This window comes from Anopheles aquasalis, chromosome 2 (assembly GCF_943734665.1).
Source record: "Anopheles aquasalis chromosome 2, idAnoAquaMG_Q_19, whole genome shotgun sequence".
In the NCBI taxonomy this organism is placed as follows: domain Eukaryota; kingdom Metazoa; phylum Arthropoda; class Insecta; order Diptera; family Culicidae; genus Anopheles; species Anopheles aquasalis.
The window spans coordinates 28,890,001-28,917,500 of record NC_064877.1 but is presented as its reverse complement, the minus strand read 5'-3'; the positions used below and the strand labels follow the sequence as shown (position 1 = coordinate 28,917,500).

At 48.1% G+C, this 27,500-nt stretch overlaps 4 protein-coding genes across 5 annotated transcripts in view; 2 read left to right on the top strand and 2 right to left on the bottom strand.

Moving 5' to 3' along the window:
* LOC126580383 (cytochrome P450 4C1-like) overlaps nt 1–368 on the top strand; it is a 2,798-nt gene extending 2,430 nt beyond the window's left edge. Inside the window, exon 3 of the mRNA XM_050243901.1 lies at nt 1–368. This exon is cut by the window's left edge and continues 1,438 nt beyond it. The gene's annotated coding sequence lies outside the window, so the exon portion shown is untranslated.
* Nucleotide 369: 1 nt separating this feature from the next.
* On the bottom strand, nt 370–2,291 carry LOC126580399 (dynein regulatory complex protein 9-like). The gene is made up of 5 exons (XM_050243902.1): nt 2,051–2,291; nt 1,684–1,988; nt 1,352–1,619; nt 859–1,283; nt 370–780 (listed from the first exon to the last, which is right to left on the bottom strand). The coding sequence occupies exons 2-5, from the start codon at nt 1,760–1,762 to the stop codon at nt 413–415; spliced, it is 1,140 nt and encodes a 379-aa protein (XP_050099859.1). The 5' UTR covers nt 1,763–1,988; nt 2,051–2,291; the 3' UTR covers nt 370–412.
* Nucleotides 2,292–2,852: 561 nt separating this feature from the next.
* On the bottom strand, nt 2,853–4,601 carry LOC126581759 (15-hydroxyprostaglandin dehydrogenase [NAD(+)]-like). Its single transcript, XM_050245637.1, has 4 exons — nt 4,189–4,601; nt 3,994–4,114; nt 3,498–3,924; nt 2,853–3,431 (listed from the first exon to the last, which is right to left on the bottom strand). Exons 1-4 carry the CDS (start codon nt 4,279–4,281, stop codon nt 3,314–3,316), a joined length of 759 nt encoding a protein of 252 aa, XP_050101594.1. The 5' UTR covers nt 4,282–4,601; the 3' UTR covers nt 2,853–3,313.
* An 887-nt stretch (nt 4,602–5,488) lies between these two features.
* LOC126569357 (serine/threonine-protein kinase par-1) overlaps nt 5,489–27,500 on the top strand; it is a 33,109-nt gene continuing 11,097 nt past the window's right edge. For both annotated transcript variants that reach the window (XM_050226385.1, XM_050226384.1), the window contains exon 1: nt 5,489–6,210. The gene's annotated coding sequence lies outside the window, so the exon portion shown is untranslated. The remainder of the gene's footprint in view (nt 6,211–27,500) is intronic.

Below are 27,500 nucleotides of genomic sequence, written 5' to 3'. Positions count from 1 at the left end.
AGTTAAGCTGATTGCGTGACAAGGTAACCACTTCCCCATTGCAAATCACAGTTAAAATGGATCCATAAAACCGGATCATTATTATGTTTCCGATGTTTGCATGGATGCTCGTGTGTCGGATCGCTTTTAGGGACTTAATTTTTACAACGAAAATCGCAAAAGCAATGTGATAAATGATGCTTTGAAGTTATTTGCAAAACTTTTTATACGATACGTTTTCTGTAAAGATTTATTTCTTGGATACGGTTAAATGGTACCATATTGTTGTTCAGTAGTGATGGTGTAATGATAGAAAATCCATAAAATCACAAATTAGTTGTAAGATTTTAAGCACACCTGTAACCCTGCTAGAACTGACTCTATTAGGTGTGGAGAAGATTTGGAAATAAACCAAGCAAATACGGTTGGGAGATTACTTTCCCTTCTTGCCCTTTTTCGGTGCCTTCGGTGGTTTCTGTTTCTTCTTGCGCTTGAACTGCCCCAACCCTTTGCGAACCATCGTGCCCCTCCACCACGCCTGTATCTTCACCGCCGATCGTAGCTGCTTATTAGCTAGGGCTAACTGTTGCTCGCGCTCCTTCATGAACTCGGCACAAATCTTTAAATCCTTCTCGCGATGCTTGAACAGTATCGTCATCTCTTCAAACTGTACCTTTAGGTTCACGATCTTGTCCCGGTGCTCGGCGATTTGCGCATCGAGCGCCTTGATTTCCCGTTGATACTTGTCCGTCCAGAACGCGATCTTTTCACTGATCTGATCTATACAGTAATTGATGTAAACTGAAGAAAATCGAAAGCGGAACAACGAAACGAATGAATGCATATGAATGTGCAGAGCTACCGGAGTACTCGTCTTACCATCAATTTCCATCTTCAATCGAAGCTCCCGGTCGATGTTATCTTTCGTCTGCTTCGACGACGATAGCAGCTCGTTCTCCTTGCTCTGAATAATGATGCGTGCCTGTTCGTGGCGAGTTCGTTCCCACTGCTGCACCAGCTTCGATTTCACCTCATTCTCGATCCGTGCATCCTTAACTTTCGTCTCCAAATCGAAGATCTCGTCATCGAGATGTTTGAGCACATTTTTGCACTCCCGGTTAACACCCTCCAGCTGTGTTTGCAACGATTTCAGCTTCTTCTCATTCAGTATGCTGTCTCGTATGAGGATCAGCTCTTCCTGCTCGCTTTGGATGTCGTTGTCCATGAAGGTTTGTAGTGTTTCGAAGCTCCCGAATTCAGCCATTTCCGTATGCGTATCGGATAGCAATTTACGTAAATTTGATCTAAAAAAGATTAAAATAAAATTAGCCATAGATGGATAAATATCGTGAATCATCGCAGATACACTTACACATCATTCTGCAGTTTAACTAAAATCATCTTTCCCATCGCTTGGTCGACGACCATGTTTTCGCTCAGTAGTTGGTTCTTGTAGGATGGATCAAAGCGCACGTGCATCGGAGGCTTCCGAACAATCGGTGCGCTAGTCTTATCTCCATCGCGATTGATTACGATCAGCTTGTAGGTGGCCTCCTCGATGATGATGTTGATCATCGCACTTTCCATCTCATTAAACACAGCCTTGGGGCCCAGCTGGCTGTTGGATTCCGCTGTCGAAGCTAGATAGAGTATGTAAGAGATGATTTACACATTCCGATAGTATCACAAACGGATTGGGCTTACCTCGCGTGGTGGTATCGGTGACATCCTCACTTTCGGATGATTCGGTCGAGTGAAACTTGGGCATAGATAGATCGCACATCGTCACAGATTTACCGTGGGAAGTGACCAAATCATTTTATTCCGATGAATCTGCTTCTCCGCAAAAAGGAAACATAACAATCTACCTAGCAACCGAAAGCGAATCGGAATGCATGCGCAAACACGGGCGTTTCCTTTGGTGCGTCACGTTTTGGCACGCTTCTGGGGTGTTTCTTCGCTTGCATCCGGTTCGTCGCTGTCCTCTTCATCGCCCTCTTCATCGCAATCTGCAAAAGTAGCTTTTCGTTAGTGAATTTCGTCGTGAAGTTCTGCGCTCCCATATCCTTACCAGGCGATTTGGTTGCACGTGCGCCCGGTTTGGTAGCGTCTTCCTGCACGAACTTGGTGAGGAGTTCGTTCGTTGATCCTTTGATATTCTTGAGACTGGCGATCAAGTCTTTCATGTCCCCAGCGACCACAGTTTCCTTGAGCGTGTGCACCGCTCCTTGCCGCGAAATTATCGCCTCGATTTCAGCCATTCTTTCGCGAAACGCAAATTTCAAACAAAACAAGCGTGCAAATTCAAAACAAACCCGACCAACATTTGAGGCCTGCACCATCTCTTCAATATGACGTGGTGAATCAATGTTTTTGCTGTATATGTAGTTTAATAAGTGCTTCTGCTTATATGATAAAATGTCCCGTTAAAGTATATAATAACATAAAATTCAATTCCTTCTTCAAAAAGTTAATTCGATTATACTTTTTATTGAGGAAGAGATGGCGAAGGTCTTCAATGGTGGTGAATTTGACGTTTTCTGCCCACCCAGCATAAAAAGGTGGTTTTTGAAAATCGGCGGTTGGATTTTGCAATTTAGTGAAAATGAAGAACCAGTTATTCCCTCATGATGGGAACAATAGAAGGACAAATGGAGAGCATGATGATGGTAATTGATTACAGAATAATTGCATTCAGATAACGCCGTCACTCGATCGCGGAAAATGGAAGATCCTTCCTGTCACAGGCCTAGCACGCTGTATATGTTGGAAATTAAAAAATAGAAACCGATTGCACGTTGTTTGAGGATGTTTCTAGTTGTCTTACTTTTATTGGTAGGGTTGTGAACCCCTCTACTTCCCTATTTGCCAACCATGTTTTACAAAATTAGCATCCTGTACCTCAAATGTTACGAATAAAGCGTAAATTTTTCTCAAATGGTTTTTGTCACATCGAAATGCAACACAATTGTTATGCTGTTGGGATAAACGCGAAAGCATATTGGGAGCGCAGCAGCACCTTCAAAATGGTACGGTGGCCAGCATGGTCTTATGCGATGGTTTGTGTACAGAGATATCGATGGATCATGCGAGAAGCGATGTCTACGAAGATGTTTTGATAATAATACTTGAGTGTATGAATTGCCTTAACTATATAGCAGGATGGTGTTGAGGACACAAGAAGATGGCTTAGCGATATCAGAGTTGGTTTGCGTGTTCGAAATGAGACTGCAGAGCGCAGCTAGGATTATCAAGTTGATGCGTTATGATTAGATGAGATGTGGCGTTCGTTATGGCCTTGCTGAAGCCTACACCAAAGTCCCGGCAGGGCATCCTATCCCAAACTGCTGAACGGAATCTCTTTCGCTGGTTTGCCACCGTCGACCATCCAAATGGACCCCGTTTGAGCCTTCTTGAGTAGTGGTATCAATTCTTTGGCAACATGTTCAACCCTGTAACAAATAAAAAGGGATGCTGTTAAAATCCTCCATCAAACCGTCGCTTTTAGATTGTCTTACGTTTGCAGCTGCACACCCGTCATGTCGTGGTCTTTGGCTTTATCGTAGGCCGGGAGCATGAAGCGCTTTTTGTGCGAGGAAGAGCTCTCCATAGGCCCCGGGCAGTATGCGAAGGCCCTTAGCTTTGTGCTGTTGTAGTGGAAAGGATCTCCGACAGCCTTTGTCAGCCCCAGGATGGCATGCTTGGTGGCCGTGTAAATCGGAGTACAAAGTTGCGGTGTGACACTGACACTGGATCCGATATTAACGAGCAATCCACCGGCGCCGTTCGGTTTTCCCATGAACTTTTGTGCCAACAATGTGCCTCGAATCACACCATTCAGGTTAACGTCCACTTCCAGCTCCCAAAAGTTGTCGTTCATTATCTCGGCGTTGTTTATCACTATGTCGACCTTTTGAAACGTGCTCGTGGCGTACTCAAATGCCTCTGGAAGGAAAGGGTGTGTGGAAAATCTCGATAAGACATGGCACGCAGTACTGGGCCCGATTGACTCACCTTCGAACTGCGAACAATCCGTGACATCACAGTAACGAAACAGCACTCGGGATCCATACTGTTTCTCCAGCTGCTCAACGGTCAGCATACCGGCATCCGAATCCAGATCACAAATCAGCACCTACATCAATTACAGATACAGCATTAACGCGGCTCCACGGCCACTGCACATCCTCTCCTCCAAGGAGTACTTACCTTCACTCCATGCTTAAGCAATTCCTCACTAATGGCTCGCCCCAATCCGGTGGCTGCCCCGGTCACAAGGGCGGCTTTGTCTTTCAAATCCATGATTCCCGTTTTAGAGCGCTGGTTTCGCTATCGATGCACACCGCTTCGCGCTAGGAGTTTGCGTCCTTTATGTTCTGGTGCGATGGGGCGAGCACAACAGCCGGATATTACAAGGCACACCCTATCGTGGAACCGCTCGGAAACTCGATATCGTACTTTCTGTCCGTCCCTTTTTGGAGTTTTGGGGGAAACAGGGGGAATTGAGCAAAGGGACTATGGCGCGGAGTGTGGATTTTAGTGTGGAAAAGGGGCGCAAAACTAGAAGGAAAACCCGGAGAAGGAAGTTGACTCTGCTGTCCTCGTCCTAGAAGCCCCACCAAGCCTTATGATCCCATACATGTGCGTGTCGGAGGGGAGCAATCTACAAGTCCTTTCCAACAGTATCCCTCACAAATACATGCAGAGTGGAAATTTCAGTCGGAAAATTCCCCCTTTTACTCCCCCATCGACATTGAGCATTCAAATTCTCTCTCCTCTCTCTCTGCTCTGCTCTCTGCTCAGCATACTAGATGCCCTTTATGGACAAATTTGTGAACATTATTTTATATTTGTGATGAATGATAATTGAGAGTGATAATTTGAAACATTTTGCGTAGTTTAGCTGAAATCTTTCCAATCAATTTTCATCAGTGTAGCATTCTTTTTTTTAAATCCATATGTTCCCCATTTCCATTGCATCTCGAGTTCAAAATGGAGTCGAGAAATATTATTTTGTAAAAAGCAAATGAAATTAATCATTTATAGGAGCCAAAGCGATACTATACCTGATAAAACCATTGATTTTTCCTGATTTCCTTCGTATCTTCAAACGCACGCTGCCGATTGAAGAACGTAAACAAAAGCTCGAATGCCAAAAATCAAACTCCAAAATGGCGTCGATAAATGTGACATTCACTTTGAATTGCACACTGGATTCGTAAGTTCCTTGTTGTGCGTTAAAAGCAGAAAATGAATGGGCTTTTTATCAAACAGGATCAATCGATTCACTTCTGACATCCAATAAACAGTTGAAGATAGCCATATCTGTTACCAAATGAATCATATATACTCTAAATTAAATTGAAATCCTAGATTGTAGGCAAAATAAATTTTCAATCACGAAATAAATGTAGCACTTTTCCCATAGTGCGAAAGTGAGTTGGTGTGCTTGTGTGCGTGCAGTGCGGGTTCAAAAAGATTCCTCTGGGGCGCGTACCCCAAGCCCGATTTCCCGTGCGAACCGTGTGAAAACCGTGACCGCCCGTGCGTGCGGATCTTGTGAACCGCGGCCAACGATGATGCCGCTAGTGGCTGCTAGCAATCCCGGAGTGTTTTTCCCTGTTCCAGACGATAGTGCGGCTAGCGTGTGCGATCCGAGATGGCCGAGCAGAGCGTGATGCTTGCCTTTCCCAATCGGGTGTCATCAGATGGCGGTCGTTGAAGTGTTTGTTGTCTTCTTTGGAGCGCGCCACCGAGCAACGCAAGAAAAAGCGAGTGGCCCCCACGCTCTGGATGGGTGCGATGTGCGTCGAGTGAATTAGTCAACCTTTGTACGTGTGTCCCCGTACGTGTGCGTGTGCTAGTATTTAGTGTGCCGTAGTGAAAACAGGCGAAAGCAAAACATCCTGTGGCCGATCGGTGGAAAAAGCTGTGTCCGTAGCAGCGCCCCAGCAAAGGAAAAGTCTCCCGTGAAGAAGGGGGGTGAAGCAGTGGGAGCGGGGTGTATAGAGTGAGTTTGTGGAAAGCGAAACCGCGTCGTCGCCTGCTTGGGTGTTGTTTGTGCATGGTGTTTGGTGCTACACATTCCGATGGAAACCATCTAGTGTCCGGGAGCAGCAGCAACGAAAAGAAAAGAAAAGCAGTGAAATCCCCCTTCGAGAGGAAAATTTGTCAGCGGACAACGGAGTGGCATCCCCGTGTGGTGGGAGGAGGAGGAGGACATATCCCACGGTAAGTGCCAGATATTTCTGTGGATGTCCCGATTTTCCTCTTGTTGCTGGTTGTGATTGAGCAAAATCGATCGAGCAAGAAGCAGCCAGCAGGTTTTTGTCATTGTGCGTACCACAGTTCTTATTCTCGCGGATATGACCCCGTAGTGGAGCGAAGTGTGGTGCGGTTCGGTGAGGTGTCTCCCCCGGCATTTATCTGGCTCTTTCTCTCGCCTGCCGTTTGGGCGTACGCATTTCTCTCGGGGAGACCGGGGAGACGGGACTTTTATGCTCCATTATCCTTTTATGCGCCGCGAGAACGGCGGAGCATAAGCGTACCGGCGAGAGCCGGCCACCAGCGAAGAGAGTTTTGTGGCGACGAGAGAAACTATCCTGTTGATTTTGGGGAACCTCCGTGTTTTCGGTGCGGGGGGTTGCCAAAATTTTTGACAGTTGGAGCACTGCAGACGCGCTGCCGTGGCCTCCTTTGATATCGATTCCGGAAGAATCGATTTTTCCTTTCATGCTTTCGACTCCGCATCGCACTAGATTGCGGTTTCCGTTGGTCCGAGTCCTGGAATGGCTTCTCGTTCAAGGAAGAGAACGTATTTCGAGATAAACGTACATGCTGATCGCAGACCTACCTCAACTTAATTTGGCCAAAAAAACCGCATCTCCATTTAGTTTAAAAAATAAATAAATTAACGCACACTTAGCATCCTTTTTCGATCTTGTTGGAATGAGAAGCAAGCAACAAAGCAAAGGCAAAGCAGAAAATCAAAGAAAAACGACCGACAAATCCCCGGTCGCGGCCGATAAGAACCGCTCAGACCAGACACTGGCACCGGTCGAGTGAGCTAGATGTAGCCGCTACTGTCCATTTCAATGTTTTGATTTCCAAAGTTCAAGGATCCGTCCACGACGGTGGTGGTGATGGCGCGATAGTGGCCTGGCGACTGTCGGAATTTCGATGCACGAGGCATGCAAAAACCGCACCTCCGCTGGCCACTTTGCTCCCCAGGTCCACCGATTCGTCCTCTGTCCCATGCGATAAGCAACCAATCTCGCAGCACACGAGGACGACGACGCTGAGTCACGTGGCCTTTTTGTGGCCGAAAAGGAAAGGAAAGAGGACCGAGATACGGGAGGGAAACACTTCCCATGCTTCCGGCAGGAGTAGCACAATCTGATACTCAAGAATCCACATTCGTTTCCGGTGCTGCATATGGAATGTGTTTTTGGATTTGGGTGTTTATCGCTCAATTTAGAATGAAATGCAGTTGAAATGCTGCCTAATCGGTTGGCCTCGTCCATGTGCAACGATCCCATCGTTGTTTGCGATGATCGTTGGTTAGGTGTTTAATGTTTTGTATATAGTACCTCTATTTTTTTACCTCAATTCGGATTGATTCGGATGATTTTTTTAATCAATTGACTGATTTGGATCATTGAAAAAAGTACGGCGGATTTTAATCCATCAAATGATCTGTTCAAAATCAACGTTTTGAAAGAAGTTGTTCATCGTAAAATAGTTCAAAAATATTCAAAATTTTACTGCTGTAAGCTCCACAAAGAGTTCCATTAAATTGATTGTAAATGCTCGTCGAAAAATGAAGTAGAAGCACGTTTTTAAATCGATATCGTCAAAACTGTTCATTTTTTGCAATAAAAAAGGTTCCCAAATTAAACATTGAAAATTTAACTAACGAATGATAAACTGCTGACCTGAAAAAACTCTTTTGCAAACGAAAGAATATCGATTTCTAATGAATCTCAAATGAACCAGTACGGAGCTACGATGGAAATAGCAAAAAGTGTATTTTTTCTACGGCAATGGCCAGCAGTTGCTATGACATTTTTATTTATTTATTCATATTGTTTTCAAAACTATGTATAATATTTAAGAAAAGCTACAAAAAAAATATTAAAAACTAGTCAAGAAAAAGTTCCAAAAACTCTCGTGAACTAAATGTGAAACATTGAAATTCTAGTAATCCTTGCTTTATGGTGCGACACATGCACTTCTCTAGTTAACTAAAGTCCCTTTTTTAAAAGTATCAAAGCTCAGGAGCTCCAGCATATTTCACCTCACTCCCAGTTGATAGAAGGGCCAGATACTGATGCTCGATGATGCTACTGCTTTGCCCATTTATGCGTAGAAACTATCGACCTGGGCCTGTGCCTGGGCCTGGGTCGTTTGATCGTGAATCATGAAATTTCCAACAGAATGAGCTCCGGTCGGTCGGTTGGCCGGCTGTAGCGGTAGCAATCCTTTTCAACTGGCTGAATATCGCCGGTGACCCAGTTCAATAAATGATGAAAATTGCAATTTGCACCTCGCTCCCCTCCTTCACCTCTCCTGCCCTCCCTCTAGCTGAAGAGTTGCGCATTGGGTTGGGGGAGGATGAATGGTTTTAAAATAGTCATACGCTATCCCGCCCTTCCGTGTAGAAGAAAGCGAAGGATCGATCTGCCTCTATCTAGTTCGTACTCAGAGCGAAAGGGAAGGAGGCGGTCCGAGGAATGTTTGGGAGTTGGGCATAATGGCATGCCCCGGACAAATGGCTTCCCACAACAATTTGCCATCCGGTGACATCCAATATCCAACCGCTGGGGCGCTGGGTGCTGTGGTGGGATGGGTTTGATTAGTCAATTACAAAAAGGGTGATTAATCAGGATATAGTGCTTCCATTCTTTCGCGCAACTGTATACCCAATACCCGCCGGTTTAACGAATCAATGAGCAGCGCTCACCACGGAGGTTACGTGTTGCGCTTCCACGTTCGGGGTTTTGTCACGTTTTGCCATCGCTATTTGTGGATCACCCCCTCGCCCCCCCCCCCCCCCCGCCATCCGTTTAAAACACGCTATTCTAGCTTCACCTTTCGCCGCCCCCGGACCCGGTTGGATAAGCGGCCGGTTACGTGGTTAAGGGGTTTCATTCATGTTTCATCCCGATGGCGCAATGATTCCGCCTTTCGGGCTACTGTTGCTTTCGACACTTTTACCTTTTTCCCCTCCCCGACCACCAGCGATCGAAGTGAGTTCACTCGCACCCATCCGACAATCCGGTGGGTGGGTGGCCTGCGAAAGGTTACCTTATAACGCCAGCCGCATCTTCCGCATCTTTTCATGGGAAACGCGAGCCAAGAGGGTTAGCATAGCACTTCGGTTTGACATTTAATGAGCTCACCCTTTTTATCTTCACTCTCTCTCTCTCTCTCTCTCTCTCTTCCTCTCTCTCTTACTGTCTCCTTCGCACAGATAACAGAGAGAGAGAGAGTATTATCCCGACAGTCGCACCAATTCAACCTTCACTTCAGGGGCGATGGTTGCTGGTGGTACTGGAACGGGGTGTGATGGAGGGATGATCATAACAATCCCCCGCTCGAGATGGTACAGAGCTATTTTTACATCATCTCTTCCATGCACTTAGTGCCACAGATACAGACACACGGCTGAACACTCACAAGGCTATGGTAGTTCTTCCCCATTCATGCTGCTGTGGCTATGACTCTCCGGAGGGGGGCCAGTGAGTTATGCTGGCGTTGGCACTGGGATGAAAAGTGTGACCGGCGCCCCGGAGATAGTGGCAAAAGGAAAGGGACAGCAACCTCCTCAATAGCTTTCACCGGAGGGAAAAGTTTTTCTGGAACCAAATTCAGTAGCAGCAACAAGCAAGCGCGTACGTTAGTTGAGAACATTCCCAGGGGGGTCACAGTTTTTTTTTTGGGGAGAAGCAGGGAACAGTTGGTTGATTAATGGCGTGATGGGAAGGGGATAGTGCGCCCGAACTGTGAGCCATTCCTTGACCTTCCGTTCCGTTGAACAGTTAGTGCAAAACAGGGAGAGAAAAACAGAGAGAAAGAGAGAGAGAGAGAGGCAGTCACGTCACCTGATACTAATGATATGCTCCCGTCCCCGGTAATGCTCATTATGTGTGCGCGGTTATCCTTCTGTTTCATTCAGCTTCATTCACTCCTAGCATGGAATGTTGTAGCGGGAAAATGTGCGAGCAAACCTCACGTTGGAAAACACTAATTTTGTGTGGCGGGAAAAAAAACAAAAACGGAAACAATATGCACGCGGCGAGAGTATGGCCCACCCGCGGCATCATGGCACACAGGAGGGGTACGCCGATGTCAGGGTCTCGCACTGGCCCATAGTGTGTCACGCCCTTGAGCAGCGGCCATCATTCGCACGCATTCAAATGTGGCCGCCGTCGCTTAGAAGAGGTGCGAGTCGCGCACCGCTACCGAGGTGACATTGAATCACAATTGGCGGCTAGTAGCGGGTGTCACTAGCTGGTTTTGCATTGCAAACGAACGGACGACCGCGCGCTGGATGCGCGGCGCCTCGTTGAGATGCGCGAAAAACATGTTTCGTCCGAAGACCAGCCGCCGTATGCATTCAACCGTGGCATGCAGATGGTTCGTGTCCGCGCAGCAGTCGTGCCTTTGCGGTGTCGCGATTTTATAAAAGAGTAAACAGCGCGAGCAATGCGAGCATCACAAACCACATGTGGCTTGTCGGGAGGAGGGGAATCATATGTTTTTTCCTTCCATATTTTTTTTTCTTCTGCTTACTTCGCTTATCAACCGAGGTGTTGCTGAAGCGGAATGATTATAACACATTCCCAAAGCACTACCAGAGACCAGCTGCTACACACGGATGCGAACGGACGCTCGGTTATCGGTCAGTTTGTGGTTTATCGCTGCGGGCCATTTACGCGCCAGCGACCCGCGATGAGGAGCAGCAGCAGCCCTGTGTCTACCAGGGCAGGTCCGTAATTGAATGTAATTGCCTTTTAATTACTCATCTTGTCTCATGCTTCGTGCCCCGGCTCATTGTTGGAGAGGCGCGTGCGCGCGCGTACAGCATCGAGCATCCTGCGCATCGAGTTCGAGGGAATGCAGGACGGAAGCTTTTTTACGATTTTTTTTTTACGAAATACATACTCTGATGCGTGATAAAATTGTAGCGTCATCTCATTCTGTTTAAAAAAAAAATGCGATCCAGCGAAAACGATCTGCGATCGAAGAGGAACATGTTACCTAAACGCGACTCGCGTTACATGAAGGGTGCATCGTTTAATGTTTCTAAAAAAAAAATGAACAAATCAGCTCCAAACCGAGAGGAAAACAAGCCTGGTCCTACCATCGATCACCGTGATTCGGTGTCGCCTGCAGGCGGCCAAAATCGAAAGTATTTTTTATGCAATCACTAATGGATGCTGATGCGCCGGCCGGTTATGTTGGCTATTTTTAATTGCTCGGAATCGGACCAATTAATAGCCGCGCATAACCCGTGCAACCATCAGTCATAAGCGAGAGGCGAAAATGGAATGGAACGCCAACACAGACACCGCCAGGAGGTCTCAGAGGAGTAATGATGAGAAAATCCAATCTCCTCTCTGTCCGATCCTTCGATGCTTTCTTTCAGATTTGTTTCTCTTTTTTTTCCTCTAGTTGCAACACTGGGTGCGCGTGTTTGAGCTTTCACAGCGATGAAGTGTGGCCACTAACTAGGCGATGATCTAACGCGCAACTGCATAAAACATCTTCTGTTTGAAAACGAAAATTTCCTCCCGTTCCGAGCTTAAAATCGCTGACAGAAGAAGAGGTTTTTACAAGAGGAAAAAATTGCACATCATCCCCACAATCCAACCCCACAAAAGGAACTCGGTCGCGGCATCGAATCATCTTTTTCGGCTCGATCGTCGTGCCTTTCGCTGAACCTGAGCGGCGCTGAACCGATTCGCGCGCTCCAGTTGGCCGATTGTGCTTAGACGAGCTTTGGCCGCCCGGCCACTTACCTTTCGTATATCTGCACTCTGCCGGAACGAACACCCCCCCCCCCCCCTGCATTCCGTCCCCGTCACCAAAAAGGCCGGTGAAATCGCGATATGCGCGCGCGCCCGCGCTTACAAGAGAGAGAGAGAGGGGCCAGAGTTAGAGTTCAGTCAACTCCGGTGGTGGAGTTCGGCGTGGCTCTGACATCTCTTCGGCTACTTTCGAACGGCAGTTGAAGCTGCTTAGCCGCCCTTTCTTCGGTGTTTGCTACGCTATGGACGGGGAAAAGTGCACGGAAAAGCATAAAATGCCATCGAAACTGCGGACCATTTGTCGCCCAATCGGCGCATGCATTTCTATTCTAAAATATTCAACCGAGAATCGTGCGCCATCTGCTGCTCGAATTGTCTGCCGGAGTTAGGGTTGTACCTTTCTCCGGAAATGATTCCACATTCGGTGGCACATTCTTTCCCTTGCGCGGTTCACCTTGAAGGCGCCATGCGCCGCACGCGAATCGGTAACGACCCCACGGTTCGAACGAACCATCGCCCAGGAACCGTCCCGGAGTGGAGAATGATCGCAGCTCCCGCTTGCCCTAGCGGAGTACTGTAGCGCATTGTTTAATGCATGACGAGGACGACGACGACGATGATGGCACGAAGTAGCGCTCTACACACGCGGCGGCATTCGACACGCGACTTACAATGGCCAGCGTCACGCTCTGCCTCCCCTCGTTGCCACCATGCCACTCACGTTGCATAGTCACGTTCGAGCGGCGTGTGGTGCAGCGCTGTGAACGCATGATTCTCGCGCATCCCCTCCTCGCCATCACCATCGATTCGATTCGATCGATGATCATGATCTAAGCATGTGCGCACTCCATGCTGAGCTAAGCCACGCCATGCCACGCCACGGTGAGGTGAAAAGCCAAGCTGATCAATCTAGTCAGAGCCAGAAGCTCCCCTTCGCGAACACGTGGGCTGGATGAGCATCATAGTGATGCATCACCATCACCACAACACACCACAAGGCGTTTGAACTAATAACCATTCCCGGTGTGGGCCTCGTGGGCCCCCATTAGTGGCAAAGTGTGGCCGGAATATGGGGATATGTTTGCACTCGTGGTGAGCGCATTTTTTTTTTTTAACATTTCGACTCATTAATCGCTCTCACATGGAAGCTGACGTGAGGGAGGGGAGTAGGAAGTGGGTAGTTGTTTTAATACTGAGCTCCCTGAGACTGCGTCAGTTTGTGAAGGCATGGACTGCCTACCGCGATCGTCATCCTCATCATCATCATCATCATTATTTGGAGAGGCTAGAGACCAGAACGTGTCTAATAATAAATAATGCTGGGCGCACCCGTCCCAGAGGTTTGGCCTCGCACGTGCGTGCATGTTTGGAGCGTCAGCTGCAGAAGCAAAGATGAGTGTTGCGCATGATTACCTACCGGCTGATTGTTACACGCTGTCTTTACGCTGGAGCACGAGATCGTTTCACGGTTGACAGTGCACAGTGCAGTGCAGTGCAGTGCATGTGAGGTGCATGATGCACTTGTTGTCGGTGGATAGGTTCTCGGAGTCGATCGTACTACTTACCAGTGTTACGCTCAGTCGAGATTTGGAGGGTTTTAGGGGGACGAAGAATGGTTATTATTTCATGTTTCTTTACACGAAAGAAGCTGTCACTATTTTCGGTGTTTAAAGAGTAAAATATTTGCTATATTTTCACGTCTTTTTACCACGTAACTCGCATGGATCTAACATAATTAGCATAACGTTTTTATTCTACTGGAAATGTAGAGTTTTGTGGCTGAAGATGTGTTTTTACGAGGACTTCTTAAACAATACTTCAACCTAACGACAATCATGACTAAAAGTCATTTTATTTTCATGGAAGTTTATTGTACTAAGAACACGTGCGAGAAGTTGTTTTGCGCAAACATTAAGTGTTGATTTTGTCTTAAAAAAGAAGAAAACTATTTACTGCTTCAACGACAGAAAATTGAAGGATTTGAAGGAGGATGAAGGAAGGAATTGAAGGAAGGATAAAATTGGAGGATATCGAATCGTTACAAGCGATGATAATTGGATTCATCAAAAGCATTCTTAAAGGAAAGAAGGCCGCACGGTCCAACTAACATATGAACTATTAGGTACCGGAATAAATCCCTGCGTTGTTTTTTATTCAATGCATGTGGCCTAATTACTACTACTTAATATATTACTACCTGGTTGAAAGTATTGTCCGTGGTTAGCTACAACTTTCTCCCATCTTTCAGGTAGTTACCGGATTTTGTACCGGACGGGCGGTGTGGCTTCCCGAAAGATAATGGGACCATCGTTTAAAAGAAACGAAGGAATTTATTCCGGTGCCTAATATATACATACACTGGTCGATAATATTGCTAATGTGGCATACTATCAAAAATCCTAAGATTTATGGTACGTTTGAGACACGCTTCAGTCTCAAAGTAAACCGAATGAGATAATAGACAACATGATCAACTTAATCAGCGTTGAACCGGAAAATTATGTCGTAAAGTGGTTTAAAAACAATATAATAGAAGTGAAGAATTGTTACTCTATCCGCTATACTTCCTAGGCGTTGCCTGAATACAATCTGTTCAGTTAACTTCTAATGAAAACCATCGCAAAATGGAACTCTGATTACATCTCGAATGATGAGTTTTTTTTCCTATAGAAAACGATGCACATAACATTCATCAAGTGCATAAGTCAGTTACGAGTTGAGCTCGCACTCTATCCAGAATGACTATTTCTTCTACAATAGTGTTCTTTGATAATCGGATAGCTAGACTTATTTAAGAGCAAAAGTAATGAGTTTTTGCTCATCACAAACCCTCCCGTCTGTCGAACACCGTAGCGAATGAATTTATGTTATTTACACACACCCTTTTCACTGGACCCCAAACCACCAATAGATAGCCATCGCCAGCAGCAGCACCAGCAGCAACATTACGATCCAGAAACTGTGTCAAATTGGCGATGGCAACGCAGCGGTTGATGGCCGTAAATCAAGTGCGCGCCCGGACCACAGTGTACTGTGTGCCACCTTATGGTGAAGACAGCTCCCCACCACCACCACCACCAGTGTGGTCTAGCCCGAGCCCCGGCACCGGTCGTTACCGCCCCGTACGCGAGTAGCGAATGAATTAAATTGACACATCTATTAAATCGATTGCCGTTGCGGCTAGTGCACCGTCCATACGCCACCGCGGGGGGGTCCGTTCGAAGAGTAGAAGAAGGATGCATGCGGGACCGGAAGTCGCCAATGCGCCAATAAAACAAACACAACGGCTACCGCTGCCGTCGGCTGCTGCTGCTGCTGCTGCTGTTGACGGGTGCATCGCATCATCATTCTTGTTGTTTTTTTTATTGGAGCGCACTAGAGAACGTACATAAGAAGTCTGGAGACAAATAAGAAAAAAAAAACAACTGGGCTGTGGGCACCATAATTTATCGACAGAAAATCCGGATCCAGAGCATATCTTGGCGATGCTGCTGCTGCTGCTGCTGCTACTCTAGTGCTTCCAAATGGCACATCCCGATGCCAAAGCATACCCCGTCCGCAATGCTGTGCATTGCAGTGAAATAGGAAATGGGAAAAGCCGTTTGCCAGCTAGCCAGCCATAGGAACACTCGCTGGCAACGGTACGCGACGACGTTATGACGCACCGCGGTTTTTTTGGTTTTGTTTTGCATTCCCCGTTTTGCTGGCTCGATCCGGAAACGGAAGCTGATGCTGAATTCCGGCCCCGGAATCGAAATCGATTTCAACGAAGCTGCTCTCGCACTGCTTGCACAGAAAGTCCCAGATGATTTCATTCACAATTGTCGCCTGATTGCCCTCGGTTCCCGGTGGTCGCAATCGTCACTTTTCGCCGCGCGCATAAAGGTGTTTGGAGCACTTGAGAGCAAACGTTGATAAGCAGTAGCAGCAGCAGCAGTTACGGCATTGCATGCTCCTCTGGCCAAGCAGCATCACAACTGACCTACGATGTCACGTGCATCTAAGTAGCTTGGAAGGGGAATGGATGAAAGGAGGCATTCTGTAGCAGTGTGTGTCTAGTAGTAAAATTTTTCGTAATTTTTTCTTCTTCTTTTGTTTATCTATTTGTCTGGCGGATCTGGATTCCGATCTCGCCGTATAAATGGGGCTCACACTTGGCAATCCGTCGGCCTATTGTGCATCTGCTGCAATGCTCTAATCGATCGGAAATTGGCCACGAAACGAAACTATGCCAAACACCACGCCACGCTTGCCGGTGAGAAGATGATCGGAGTTCATCCTTGGCCATGCCTCTTTACCCAGGCCAATGCCAGCCAGGGGCATGTGTTCCCGTTGGCCGTTTCCATTCCACGCGCGCCACACACCTGTGATCCGTGGTGTGGTTTTTTTTTTTTTGGGGGGAAGTTAAATTCCGTTTCGCCTCCGCCTCTCAAGATCCAGCAGCGCAAATGCTACGTTAATTGTGGGAAGCCATATTGCTGCTCCTCGGGCCAATTGGTGGCGCTCAACCTCCCCCCAAAAAAAAAACCGGTAACCGGACGAAGGGGCTGCCATACCTTCCGAGATACCGCTACGCAACGGGGGATAGCTCAGCGAAACCATTTCCCTATTTGCCTTCCGCTGGCTGCCACTAACACCTTTGCTCGCCCTCCCCCGGGGGGAAGCCTTTTTTGGTCAGCATAAAATGAGAGCCAGAGAGAGAGGCAAAGTAGTGTTTTATCGGTGGCCCAAACCGCCGCATGGCTGGCTAATGATGGAATGGAGGATTTTTTTCCTTCTTCTCTACTTGATTAGCGATATCGAGGTCAGCGAAATGCCGCGTTCGTCGCCCGAGTTAAGACACGAGTCCCGAGCTCCTCAAACAGCTGACAACGCAATGTGGCGCACATATCGGACCTCCTCTCCCAGTGGCCCAGTTCGATTCACTTCCTCTCGAGCACGTCATTCCGGATGTTTGAAATGGTGCCATCGTGCTCTGTTCCGGTTTGTTGTATGACATTTCCGTTTTTTGTTTTGCTGCTCCCAGCGCTGATAGTCTGCTATCAAGCGCTCGTACAACTGGCACTGGCAATGACGAAACCATCTGGTTCATATTCGCCAAGCGTTGGTCAACTAACAGCACAGTCTGGATTCGCAATCATCGAAAGTGGATGCTCTCGGGATATGGGGGAAAGGAAAGCTCTGATGATGATCTTGTGGATTCATTCCAAAGATGCAAACGTAGTGATCACCACAAGAAGTGCGCTGTCCTGTTCGAGGCGAAATGGTCTCGTGATCAATTCGTGCGTTCGTGCGTGCGTCGGTAGCGTTCTGTCCCGGCTATGGTGTCTGTAATGGTTCGCGATTCTTCTAAATTTAAAAACATACACCACTCAGCCATGCAGAGATGACAGCACAGCACAGCAGCGAGCGAGCGAGCGAGCGACCGTTTGAAATGGCAGCCGATGAAATGGTTGCCCGTTCGCGAATGATTAAAATCCCGTCCACGGACACTCCGCGATCGCGTCGTCTGTCGCATCTATTTTGCGTTTTGTGTGTGGCCTTTTGCCCAGAGGTTTATACCGGTGCGTCGTCGCTGGGCCCCTGTTCCGCAAACCGCTGAGCTCTATGCGTTGTGCTGCATGTGCTGCTGCTGCGGCGATTAGGAGCCTGACGTCGAGACGAGGTCGCCTGGTGCGCTGTGCTGTGCTGTGGGAGAATTTATGGCATCCTTAAAATGGTGGCTTGCGTATCTTTCTCTCTCTATCTCTTCTGTGAGATGGGTATTGTGGTTGATCGTTTTCCGGGTTCCGTGGTTGTTCCGGGGAATGTATTATTGGTTACGTCGTAGTTGCGCCGCCGGATCTCGGGAAGTTTTGTTTGTGGTACAGGAACTCGCATTAGAAGAAGGTCAATTTGTCGCCAGCAGGTAGCAGTGGACGATTGGACGATGAGATCAGCAATGGTGCTTTAGGAGAGGGGATCATAGAGGTCTTAGAAGTCTTGATGCTGCTCGCTTCCTGATCAGTTAAGTCATCAGTAATACCTACTTCTATGTTGGGATGTCAGTCGAATATCTAAAATTTATCTTAAATTTGACTTAAACTTGAAGACAAACTTATCTGGAGAACACACATTGGATAGGATGACTGTGGTCTCCCTGAAACCTGCCTTGGGTTCTAAATTTCCTTGTATTACCAAGGAATGTATTGTATGTATTGTTCAGTTATCTCTACTATTCAGTTAATTTTACGTAAAAAAACGCTTTATTACATCCATTTTCTATCTACAATGGCACTATTCCCTTTCTCACAACAAACTCTTTAGAAAATGTTTCAAATCCAAGATGCGCCTTTTGAACATGAAGCGATCAAACGACAAACATCCGAATTTTGTTATTTTTTTTTCTACCATTAGCTCCCCCGCGCCGCAAAGCACAGACCAGACCAGAGCAGGCCAGACGAACGAGGGTGGGAATTGTCAAAAGTAATTAAACCTCACCGTCAGCGCACCAACAGGAGGAGTCTGAACATCTGTTCCTACCACATTCGAAGGACCACCAGACAGCAAGGAAGAGAGGGGAACGGGAAGTGTGATGTAAAGACGCCACGCCAGTGCCCCACGAGCCGAGTAGTAGCGTGAACTTCCATTTCCATGTGAGACCGGGTCCCTCGGGTTTGGCCTTCAAAAAATCGGAGAAGAAAGTAATTCGTGGCCGACGCGCGCGCGCGCCCTTCCATGAACCCAACCACATGATGATGATGAGTAACGGGCGATGCATGAGATGAGAGCAACATTGGCATTGACGCAGCGGTAGCAGCAGCTACCGTCCCTCCGCCGTACGTATGCTGCGCGATCGGATCGGCACCAGAAGCTGCACAGCTGCTGCTGTTGGGTTGTGAGTTCTGGGTCAATCTCATGTCCCACGTCTGGTGGGCTTGGTGTGTTCTATCTAGCACCCCTTCCCTCCAATAAAGGCTGGTAGAACTGTCGAGTATCGCTAGTCGCGGTTGTTTATTTTTAAACAATTCGTTCCACGTCTCAGACCTACTCTGGCTTGTGTGGTGTGTGGAATATGGAGCGGACCTACCCAGCAGATCGCTAATGTATATGTGTTTGTGAGAGTATGTATGTCAACCAGATTGAGCAGGAAGTGGCAAATGAAAACGAGTAAAGAGTAGGATTGATGGGCATACTTTCACGGCTGTCGCGCTTCCATTTACGCCGCCGAGTCTGGTCTCCGGCTCTGGAATGGACTGACCGGAACTAATGGCGAGTGTGTGCTGGAACTGCGCTGTGGCCCGCTGTCTCTCGTTCAATGTCATCCTTGTTTGGCTTGGATCTGCTGATCTGCTGCTTTCTCTCCCCTAAAATGCGTCGCATTTAATGGTTTGATGGTAGTGTTTGCGAGCTTCCCGTTGCTTCCAGTAATGATGCTATCGTCAAGCACAAGCCCCCGTGATCGTCGTCGTTTGTCACAAAAGACGTTGCGCGGACTTGTGGTTGGCCAGAGAAGGAGCGCGAGACCGTGGAGTTGTAAAGTGCTAGCGTAAATAGATCACCGCGATGGATTCTCGACCGTAATCGTTCACCTTGATGGCGTGACGGCCTTTGGGTGCAATCATCTTAACGCCACGCCACGATCATCATATGTAGCTCGATCTCGATGCGCGCGCGCTGCCTGTGTTGGATCTGGATCTCTACAATGTTTCAAATATTCACACTCAAACCTCACACACCCGTATGTGAGCGATCAATCAATCGACAGGCGAATCATTTCCCTCTTTTCGAGGTCTCGAACCGATGAGTAATCCCGATATGATGGCCAACTGAGTGCTGGCAAGCAGCTAGCATCTCCCCTTGGACACGACGGCGAAATGCGCATAAACATTCAAGCAGCTGGCATGCTACTGGGCCAGGTAATGAGTTTTGAATTTCTTAATCTCCTTCCTACCCTGCCGCCCTTTAAAATGGCCCTCTAGTCAACGCTACCTTCCGGTCCGGGTCCGGCGCTGTGCTGCTCGCTGTGTTCCCTGCTGCTGTTCGGACGACGAAGGTTTTTAGGGAAGATCCTCGACTGCTGATCGATTTGACTTCCCCCACACCCCCCGTGTGGCTGCATGCGCGCGCGGCTATAGAGGCTGGTTTTCCAATTTTAGAACTTCTCTCCCTCCTCCCCCCAAACGGCACGACCACTAGGGAACGACGCCGGGGGCCTCATGGTGATGGTTGGCGCATTAGTTCATCGAATGTTGTGTTGTCGGGCTTCCCTCCTTCAATCAGTTGCCAAATGTTTTAAGGGCAACTGAGACCGGCCGGTCAGCGTGCAGACCAAGGCTGGCTCGTGTTCCGATCGATCGTGGCTGGTGAGCATCAGGAGGATCAGGCTTTGGTTAAGTGATCGGCTTTGCGAAATGAAATGAACCAGATCGTTTCGTAGGATCGAATGAGCAAAACTCTAATCGTAATTGCATCCCAGTTGGTTGGTGGTGCACGTGGAATGGCAGCCACGTTATCGATCGTGGATCGCGTGAACAGAGGGGGCGATCTTCTAGAGATACACCATCAAGCGTATCGACGATCGCCATCGAGACACGTTTGCCCTTTGACCACCACGGTCATCTCGGTTCCGGCCTTTGCTACGTCCTTTCCACGTCTCGCAATCGCTGACAGGGCGGCGACTGTTACTCGTCCGTTCTCTCCCGCGCGCGCTCTCTCTCTCTCTCTCTCTCTCTCTCTCTCTCTCTCTCTCTCTCTCTCTCTCTCTCTCTCTCTCTCTCTCTCTCTCTCTCTCTCCCTCTCTCTTCCCTTGAGCTAGCTCATAAAAGTGTGGTTCCGTCCGTGATGCGAAATTCAACAAATTAATCAAATGTCCGGGAGCGTGTCCGCTCACGCAAGCATCGAATCTCCCCAGGCACTTCGTTTTTAGACTTGTGGTAAAGCTGATTATGTTCTTCAAGGTTTTCTGCACTGTGTCCTAAAAATCTGTGTCATAAAAATTGTAATCTCCAAATAATGTCACACTTGCAGATGCTCAGATTTAAATAAACCTTTTCCAAGTTACAAACTGAATCAATTACGATTAATTTCTGGCTTTGCAATTCCACTACCTTTCTTTCGTTGCATTTCACTCCAGAACTTTTAGATTGTTTTAATTGGTAGGATGTAGAGTTCGATATAATTGAGAACCACGTTCAAAACTACAACGGTAATAGGCATGGTGTAATGGAAAGTCTTTATGCTTGGTCAAATTTTCCGTTAAATTTGCCTGATCTGATCTATCCTGTTAAAATTCATAAATGTCCTGGATGAGGTGGTTTTTATGTAAACTCTCTGTCAGTGCTATCATCAAAATATTCCCGATAATCTGTCATAATAATGTGATCTATCAACAATCTTTTAAATCTCTCCTTACCTATACCTAATGTTCCTATGGCGTTCTGTGATGCCCTACAAGCATATAACATGTAGTTTTGGATCTTCTGGGACTGGTTTAGGAGAATGCTACTATTTATCTTTTTTTACCATTTTTTTGTTTCTATTGTTGGTAGAATTTGAACGGCTAAGTGGAAGTAATCAAAATTAATTGTAAAAGTACCTAATAGAGGTTAATCATTAATGCAAACAATGTGCGTAGACTACAGGAAGGTGCTTCACTACGATCTGGTGGAAATGTATAAACGAATTAATACTGTAAATACATTAATTCATTCAGACATTCTAAAACTCAGCAAAATCGCCTATCGCTTCAATAATGTTTAAAGTTTTCGATAACCTAAAACACCGGTTTTGTGTTGTCTGGTTTCAATACTTTTCCCCGTGAAGCACATTGCCTCCGGATCGTGCTGGATCTCGCATCGCACCCAGCTCAATGTCAACCGGTGGCGCCAGTTTCGCACCTCTTCCCTCGATGCCAATGATCTGCGGACAGTTGAACAGTGGCTTACTGGCCGGCTGGCTGGCTGGCTGGAGGTGGCAGCGTATGTCACCCGCGCACCAACAGAAGCATCATACGCATGGCAACGGAGCATAATACAGTATGAGCGCTCTCCGTATTTGTTAAGGCCACCGTAGGCCATGGGGTTCACACATGCGTGCCCGGTCGCTTCTGCTTCGTGATCCACGTTCCACGATCCCTCATCCCCGCTGAAAACGACTGTCTGCCGTATGGGATGCCGAGTGGATCGATAAACCAGACACATCCCCGTATCCCCGCCATCAGCACGCGAAGGTCCAGTGTCTTTGCGTTCTATTTTCGTTTCAAACGGTCAGAGGGGGTTCGTCCGCCCCGTCTAGCTGGGCCTGTATTTTGATCCGAATTCCTCCTATCGTTGATAACATCATTGTATCGATTACTGTTGTTGTTGCGTGTGCACGTGCAGCACGTGGCCGGCGACCCAGGGAGAGGTCAATCAGGAGACAGACACAGGAAGGGAAGGAAGGAAGGAAGGAATCACTCAACGGCGCAAAGCGTCATCATCTAGAGGCCAAGTGGAGGAGGTGCTCGCACGCACGCGCACTCTCGCTCGCTCGCTCGCCCGTTCGCTTGCCGCTTGTCAATGAACTATCGCGTCGTGCGCGTCTTCTTCGTTGCAAACGCGAGAACGCGAGCACGTCAAGTCGTTCGCTGTCTGGTCTGTGTGGGAGCACGGAACGTGACGCACTTTCGACCGGTGAACGGCGATCGACCTTTTTCTCCTCCTTTTCCTCCTCCTCCTTGCGCTACATGCTGCTTTCCATTAATTCCAATTCCGCCTCTGTGTCCACGGTACACGGTTTGTGGCGAACACGTAAGAAATGACGCAAATTCGGACGCCGATCTTCGGACTTTGGCGATCCAGTTGGAATTTTTGGTGCACGTTCGCGATCGCGACCCCACATTAAGACCACTTTCCCGCCCAAAAGGATCCCGTCGCAAAGCAAAAACCTCACACAGACTAGTTTTATATTTAACTCCCAGGCGGGCTCTAGAGTGTAACTTTCTTTCGGGTTTGGAACTCTCAAAATGTCCCAATGAATCAATCACGAGGATGTGAATGATAAGAACGGAGAGCGACAGGAACAAAACAAACCACAAAATGAGAAGGGCCACCGGCTGCCAGTTCGTGACCGTGACATAAATAGGAAATGGTTCCAATGGCTCAAAAGCATCCCGCGCATCTTCCGCGATTTCCTTTACCTTCTCTTCCTGCTCGCCACCAATCACCTTTTCCCCTTAACGCCACCACCTCAGCCGAGCCCTCGAGCTCTCGGTCGCGCCGCCAAGTCCTCTCTGTATGGTAACTCTATAAATATGTACCAAGCAGACCATCTGCGTGAATGTGTTATATGCTTGTCTTTACAATCATAACCTGCCCTGCGTAGGAGGAGATGGGTGAATGGAATGTGTGGTTAATTAATTTAACCGAGCGCTTGTTGGTCCTCTCGGGACCCTCACCCCGGTTGCCGGCGTTTCCCTTTCACTTTTCGGTGCGATTTCCCTTTTTTTTTCCTCGGAGCGGGGCCGAGAATGGTCACCTTCCCTGGGGGGGACACTCCGTGTCGTGACAGATGACAATGTGGCGTCTCCGTCTCGCTGGGGAGAAAATCAAGCGGAATCATTCCTCTTTACACGCAACATAGGTATGCAAAACAATAAAAATAATCTTTCCTTTGCGCTGCCAGACCACCAGCATAAGGCACCAGCATTCTCCCACCACAACACCGGACGCGCGAACACATAAAGTCCGGCATTGATTGAGGCAAAATTTTCTCGAAGTGTCTTAGACCTTGGAGTGAGTTATGGTGCAAGGACGGCGGATAGCGGAGATTTGGCGACGCGTTCACGTGTATGCTGAGCAAGTGTTGGTCGTGGTAAGTGGCTTTCTCTCTCTCTCTCTCTCTCTCCCCGGGGAGCGTTGTGGCCGTCTGTTCAACGTTCCGGTGGTTCCCCAAAGGGGGTAGCTCGGTGGCCAAGCAAAGTTGTTTCACAAGATGGAGATGGAGATTGCAAAGGGTGGTTTGTTGCTGGATAGTTTTATGATTTTATTAGTATAATGCCATTGCCTGGTTTCTCCCCCCCCCCCCTTGGTGAGTGAGTTCTGCTAAGTTTTATCAACCTCAACCAAGCAGCAGCAGCAGCTCCAACCTAATTGGCAATATAGGTTGAAGCAGGAGCAATCAGAAGTGTTTTTGCGGCAAAGTCGCGAAGAAGCGAAGTGACGGGGAAGCAAACCGAAGAGTTAATCTCATTGACCCAAATTGCGCGCGTCGAGTGCATATCATTCCACTGGCATCTGGTGGAAATGGCTTACGGGACGCAGAAAATGGGCAAAAACCTCATTTGACGGGTGGAAACCGAAATGGAATTGCATTGTAGAACGGAACGAATTCCTTTTTGGGATTTTAACAGTACGATAAGCAGCAAACTAGAACGCGTCTCTATTTCCAAAGTGTTCTACTGCTTCTGCTTCACTCAATCGCTTCTATGTTCGGTGCATTCTGCATGGATTCGTACTTCATATCTCATCTGGAGCATATCACATCTCATACTGTACGCCAACTGATACCAGATAATTAGATCAAATGTAATTCCGGTTGCCTGATCTTATTATTCATTGTAAACTCCCTCACAGAGCAACACAGCGAGCGAGGCAGAGAGAGAGAGAGAGAGAGAGAGAGAGAGAGAGAGACCTGGAGTTTAATAATGAAATAGAACAGAAAGGAGGGAGCGTCACCTCGGAAGCGACCGTTCAATTTGCACCTCCTCATGGGCCCCTATCAATCCGCAAAACCATAAACAGCAACAGCACGGTTGTCATCGTTGTCAAATGCCCTTCTCTCGGTCCCATTTCCCGGTCTCTTGTGGTTGTGCTCCGTGTCATTGTGTCCGTCCATCCGGAGAGGGGTGGTGGTACATAATAGCATTATGTGGTTGCTGGCACACGCCTCGATCCCTACCAGGCAGAGCAGAGGAGGCTCTCTGTGGGTGTCAGGTATCATCAGTGCGGCGAACCGCCGGCCACATGACGGCCAACCAACCAGCCAGCCCGTCCGCCAGCTAGCGTCTGAATTTGGAGCGTCAGGAGTCACCGGCAGTCACAGGACAGGAGTCCAGTAGCGGGGTGCTATAGATGCTTCAAACCAGCTTCTCCCATCAGCTCCCCATATGACGAATGCATGATACGGGCGCATTGTAGTTCTTATTTAGTTATGACTTCCACTCGGTCGGCGGCCGGTCTTTTGCTCATTGTTCTAGCGTTGCAGGATACGGTAAGGAGAACGTGAGAGTACAGCACAGGGCAGGTTTATGCGCGTCCACCTCAATTTGTCGCTGTTGTTAGAGAGGAGGAAAGCGCCGGGAAAACACATCGTGCAGCTGCAGGGATGTTATACTTGGCATGGCCACGTGACACCGAGTGCTGCCACTCTAGCACTAGCTTTAGTTCTGCGAGAACACCGCGCACGCTACCAACAACGCAATCCAATCGGCAAGAAGCTTCGTTGCAAATAGGATTACACAGGGGGTGTACCAGCATGGTAGCAAAGGTTTCTGCTTCGCTTCACCACCGCACCCTTGGAAAGGTGTAGAACTACTGGAGGCGTATAAGAGATAAGGAAGGCGGGAGGGAAACATGTTACCTGGCTGGGGCTACCCCCTGGGAAGGGAAGATTTTGGGAGTAGGATTTCCGTTTCGCATTTTCGTTGCTACCTTTTTGCAAATCTAGCAAATGAGCTGCTGCGCTAGTGTAAAGAAAGCTAGTTCAAGTGTAGCGTGAGGGCGCAAAACACGGTGTCACGGTATCACGTTTTGTGCCGTGATTTGGATAATTGGATAGAACTGGCTTAAGTGACGTGGAAGGCGGCACCCTCAGTGCCATTCGGGAAGGGAATTACTTGAGAGAAAACGTTGTATTTTAAGGAACACAAGACCAACCGACTATCTTTGCGCGTCTGTTAATCTCACTGGAATGGCTAAAAGTATGAGTGTATCTGCTGAGATTTTAATAATGTATTATTGACATATTTTTTTGGACGAATGTTCGCGACACAGGGTGACTTCTTAAGATCGCGCAGCAATAATAATCTGTTCTTCTCTAAACTAAACAGATGTTGTCCGATTCTTTACGACATTAACCCGTTACCCACAAATGGGGCACTGTACTGCTTGCAAGAAGTCCTACCAGAGTTCCTATTCCAACACACTGGCGGAAGGGCAAGCAACAAACACTATCCAGCTCCCAGCTTTGACCAACCAGCTTGACTAAAACCACCACCAAATATGGTACTCGCCAGGTTCCAAAGTACGCGGTTTACGCGGGGACCAAAGCCGGCCAGCACGCGCTGAAGAGCGTACAATGCACGCCTGTTGCATGCATGCCGCTTGCCCGTATATTCCCCGTTTTAGCTGCAAATGGTCGCATCCGTCCCTTTATGTAACTCCATCAATTACACAATCCTTTTAAAGGCCTGAAATGGGCCGGTTTTGCTTTGCGCTGGGTTCGGTTTGGCAAGTAAAACATCCATTTACGGTGCACTTAGTAATGCCTGGAGCAAGGGCCGGTTCTCGGCCAGTCCGGTCTTTGGTGGTGACAACGAACACCACACTACACTAGACTCTCTGGTCTGACTGGCTGGGTGGCTAGGTGGCTACAGAACCATGGCATGGCTTCATCGGGATTCGACTTTGCAGCGAGCACCAAGCAACCAACCGGCGTCCGCTGCCACATGTGTTGCGCATGTCGTTCATCTGTTTCTTCGCCCACATCGCCCGGCCTCCGCTTCCGGTTCGATCGGACGTCTTAGACAATAACTGCGCAGGGAATTCACAAAACAGCAGCACACGTACGGTCTCAGTCTCTCTCTCTGTTAGGCTTATTATGCGAAGGTGTACTCTGGGCTGGGCGCGCTGGGATCTGTTTCCGATGACGCAAGACGCGTGGTGCGTGGTTCAAGCTACGACATCGCGATCATTGGTATCTGATCTATCGAAACCCGGAGGTGTGTGTTTTGAAGCAACTCCGTCACAATCATTCATAAAATAGATTTCCCCAAAAGGGGGAGGTTAAAAGGATAACGGGGTCATTATCATCGACTGACCGCCGGACACACAAACACGCGCACCTTGGCCTCGGCCCTTTTGCGAGCCCTTGACTGAGGTGTGTCTCTTTCTTCTTGTGCCAGGTCATTACATAATGGCCACTACCCCCCGTATGCTGCTACTCGGAGTGTCTCGGTGGATTTTTTGGCAACATTTTCCCCTTAACAGAAGTCGTTGCCAAAATGCATTTCACCGTCAAATCGTTGACCGCAGATCATGGCGGATCACATACCCCGGGCCGCCCACTACTTCGCCAGCCAAATAGCGTTACCAACGACGACGACGCGACGACGACGCCCCCGATAGTGTCCAAGGTCTTCACGTTTGATGAATACGCATCGTATGTGGAGCAAAGCGTCACACACGGTGCTTATTCAATAGCGGGGACAGTTCGCCGGATCTCCTATGGCTTCGGTGGGATGTTGGGAAG

Bases quoted from the DNA above. Each gene is read 5' to 3' on its own strand.
- LOC126580399 (XM_050243902.1), bottom strand. From the start codon at position 1,762: ATGTGCGATCTATCTATGCCCAAGTTTCACTCGACCGAATCATCCGAA. The intron at 1,620-1,683 runs GTAAGCCCAATC...TACTCTATCTAG, and splicing joins CACCGATACCACCACGCGAG to CTTCGACAGCGGAATCCAAC. The intron at 781-858 runs GTAAGACGAGTA...GATTTTCTTCAG, and splicing joins ATTGAAGATGGAAATTGATG to TTTACATCAATTACTGTATA.
- LOC126581759 (XM_050245637.1), bottom strand. From the start codon at position 4,281: ATGGATTTGAAAGACAAAGCCGCCCTTGTGACCGGGGCAGCCACCGGA. The intron at 3,925-3,993 runs GTGAGTCAATCG...CTTTCCTTCCAG, and splicing joins GGATTGTTCGCAGTTCGAAG to AGGCATTTGAGTACGCCACG. The intron at 3,432-3,497 runs GTAAGACAATCT...TATTTGTTACAG, and splicing joins ACGGGTGTGCAGCTGCAAAC to GGTTGAACATGTTGCCAAAG.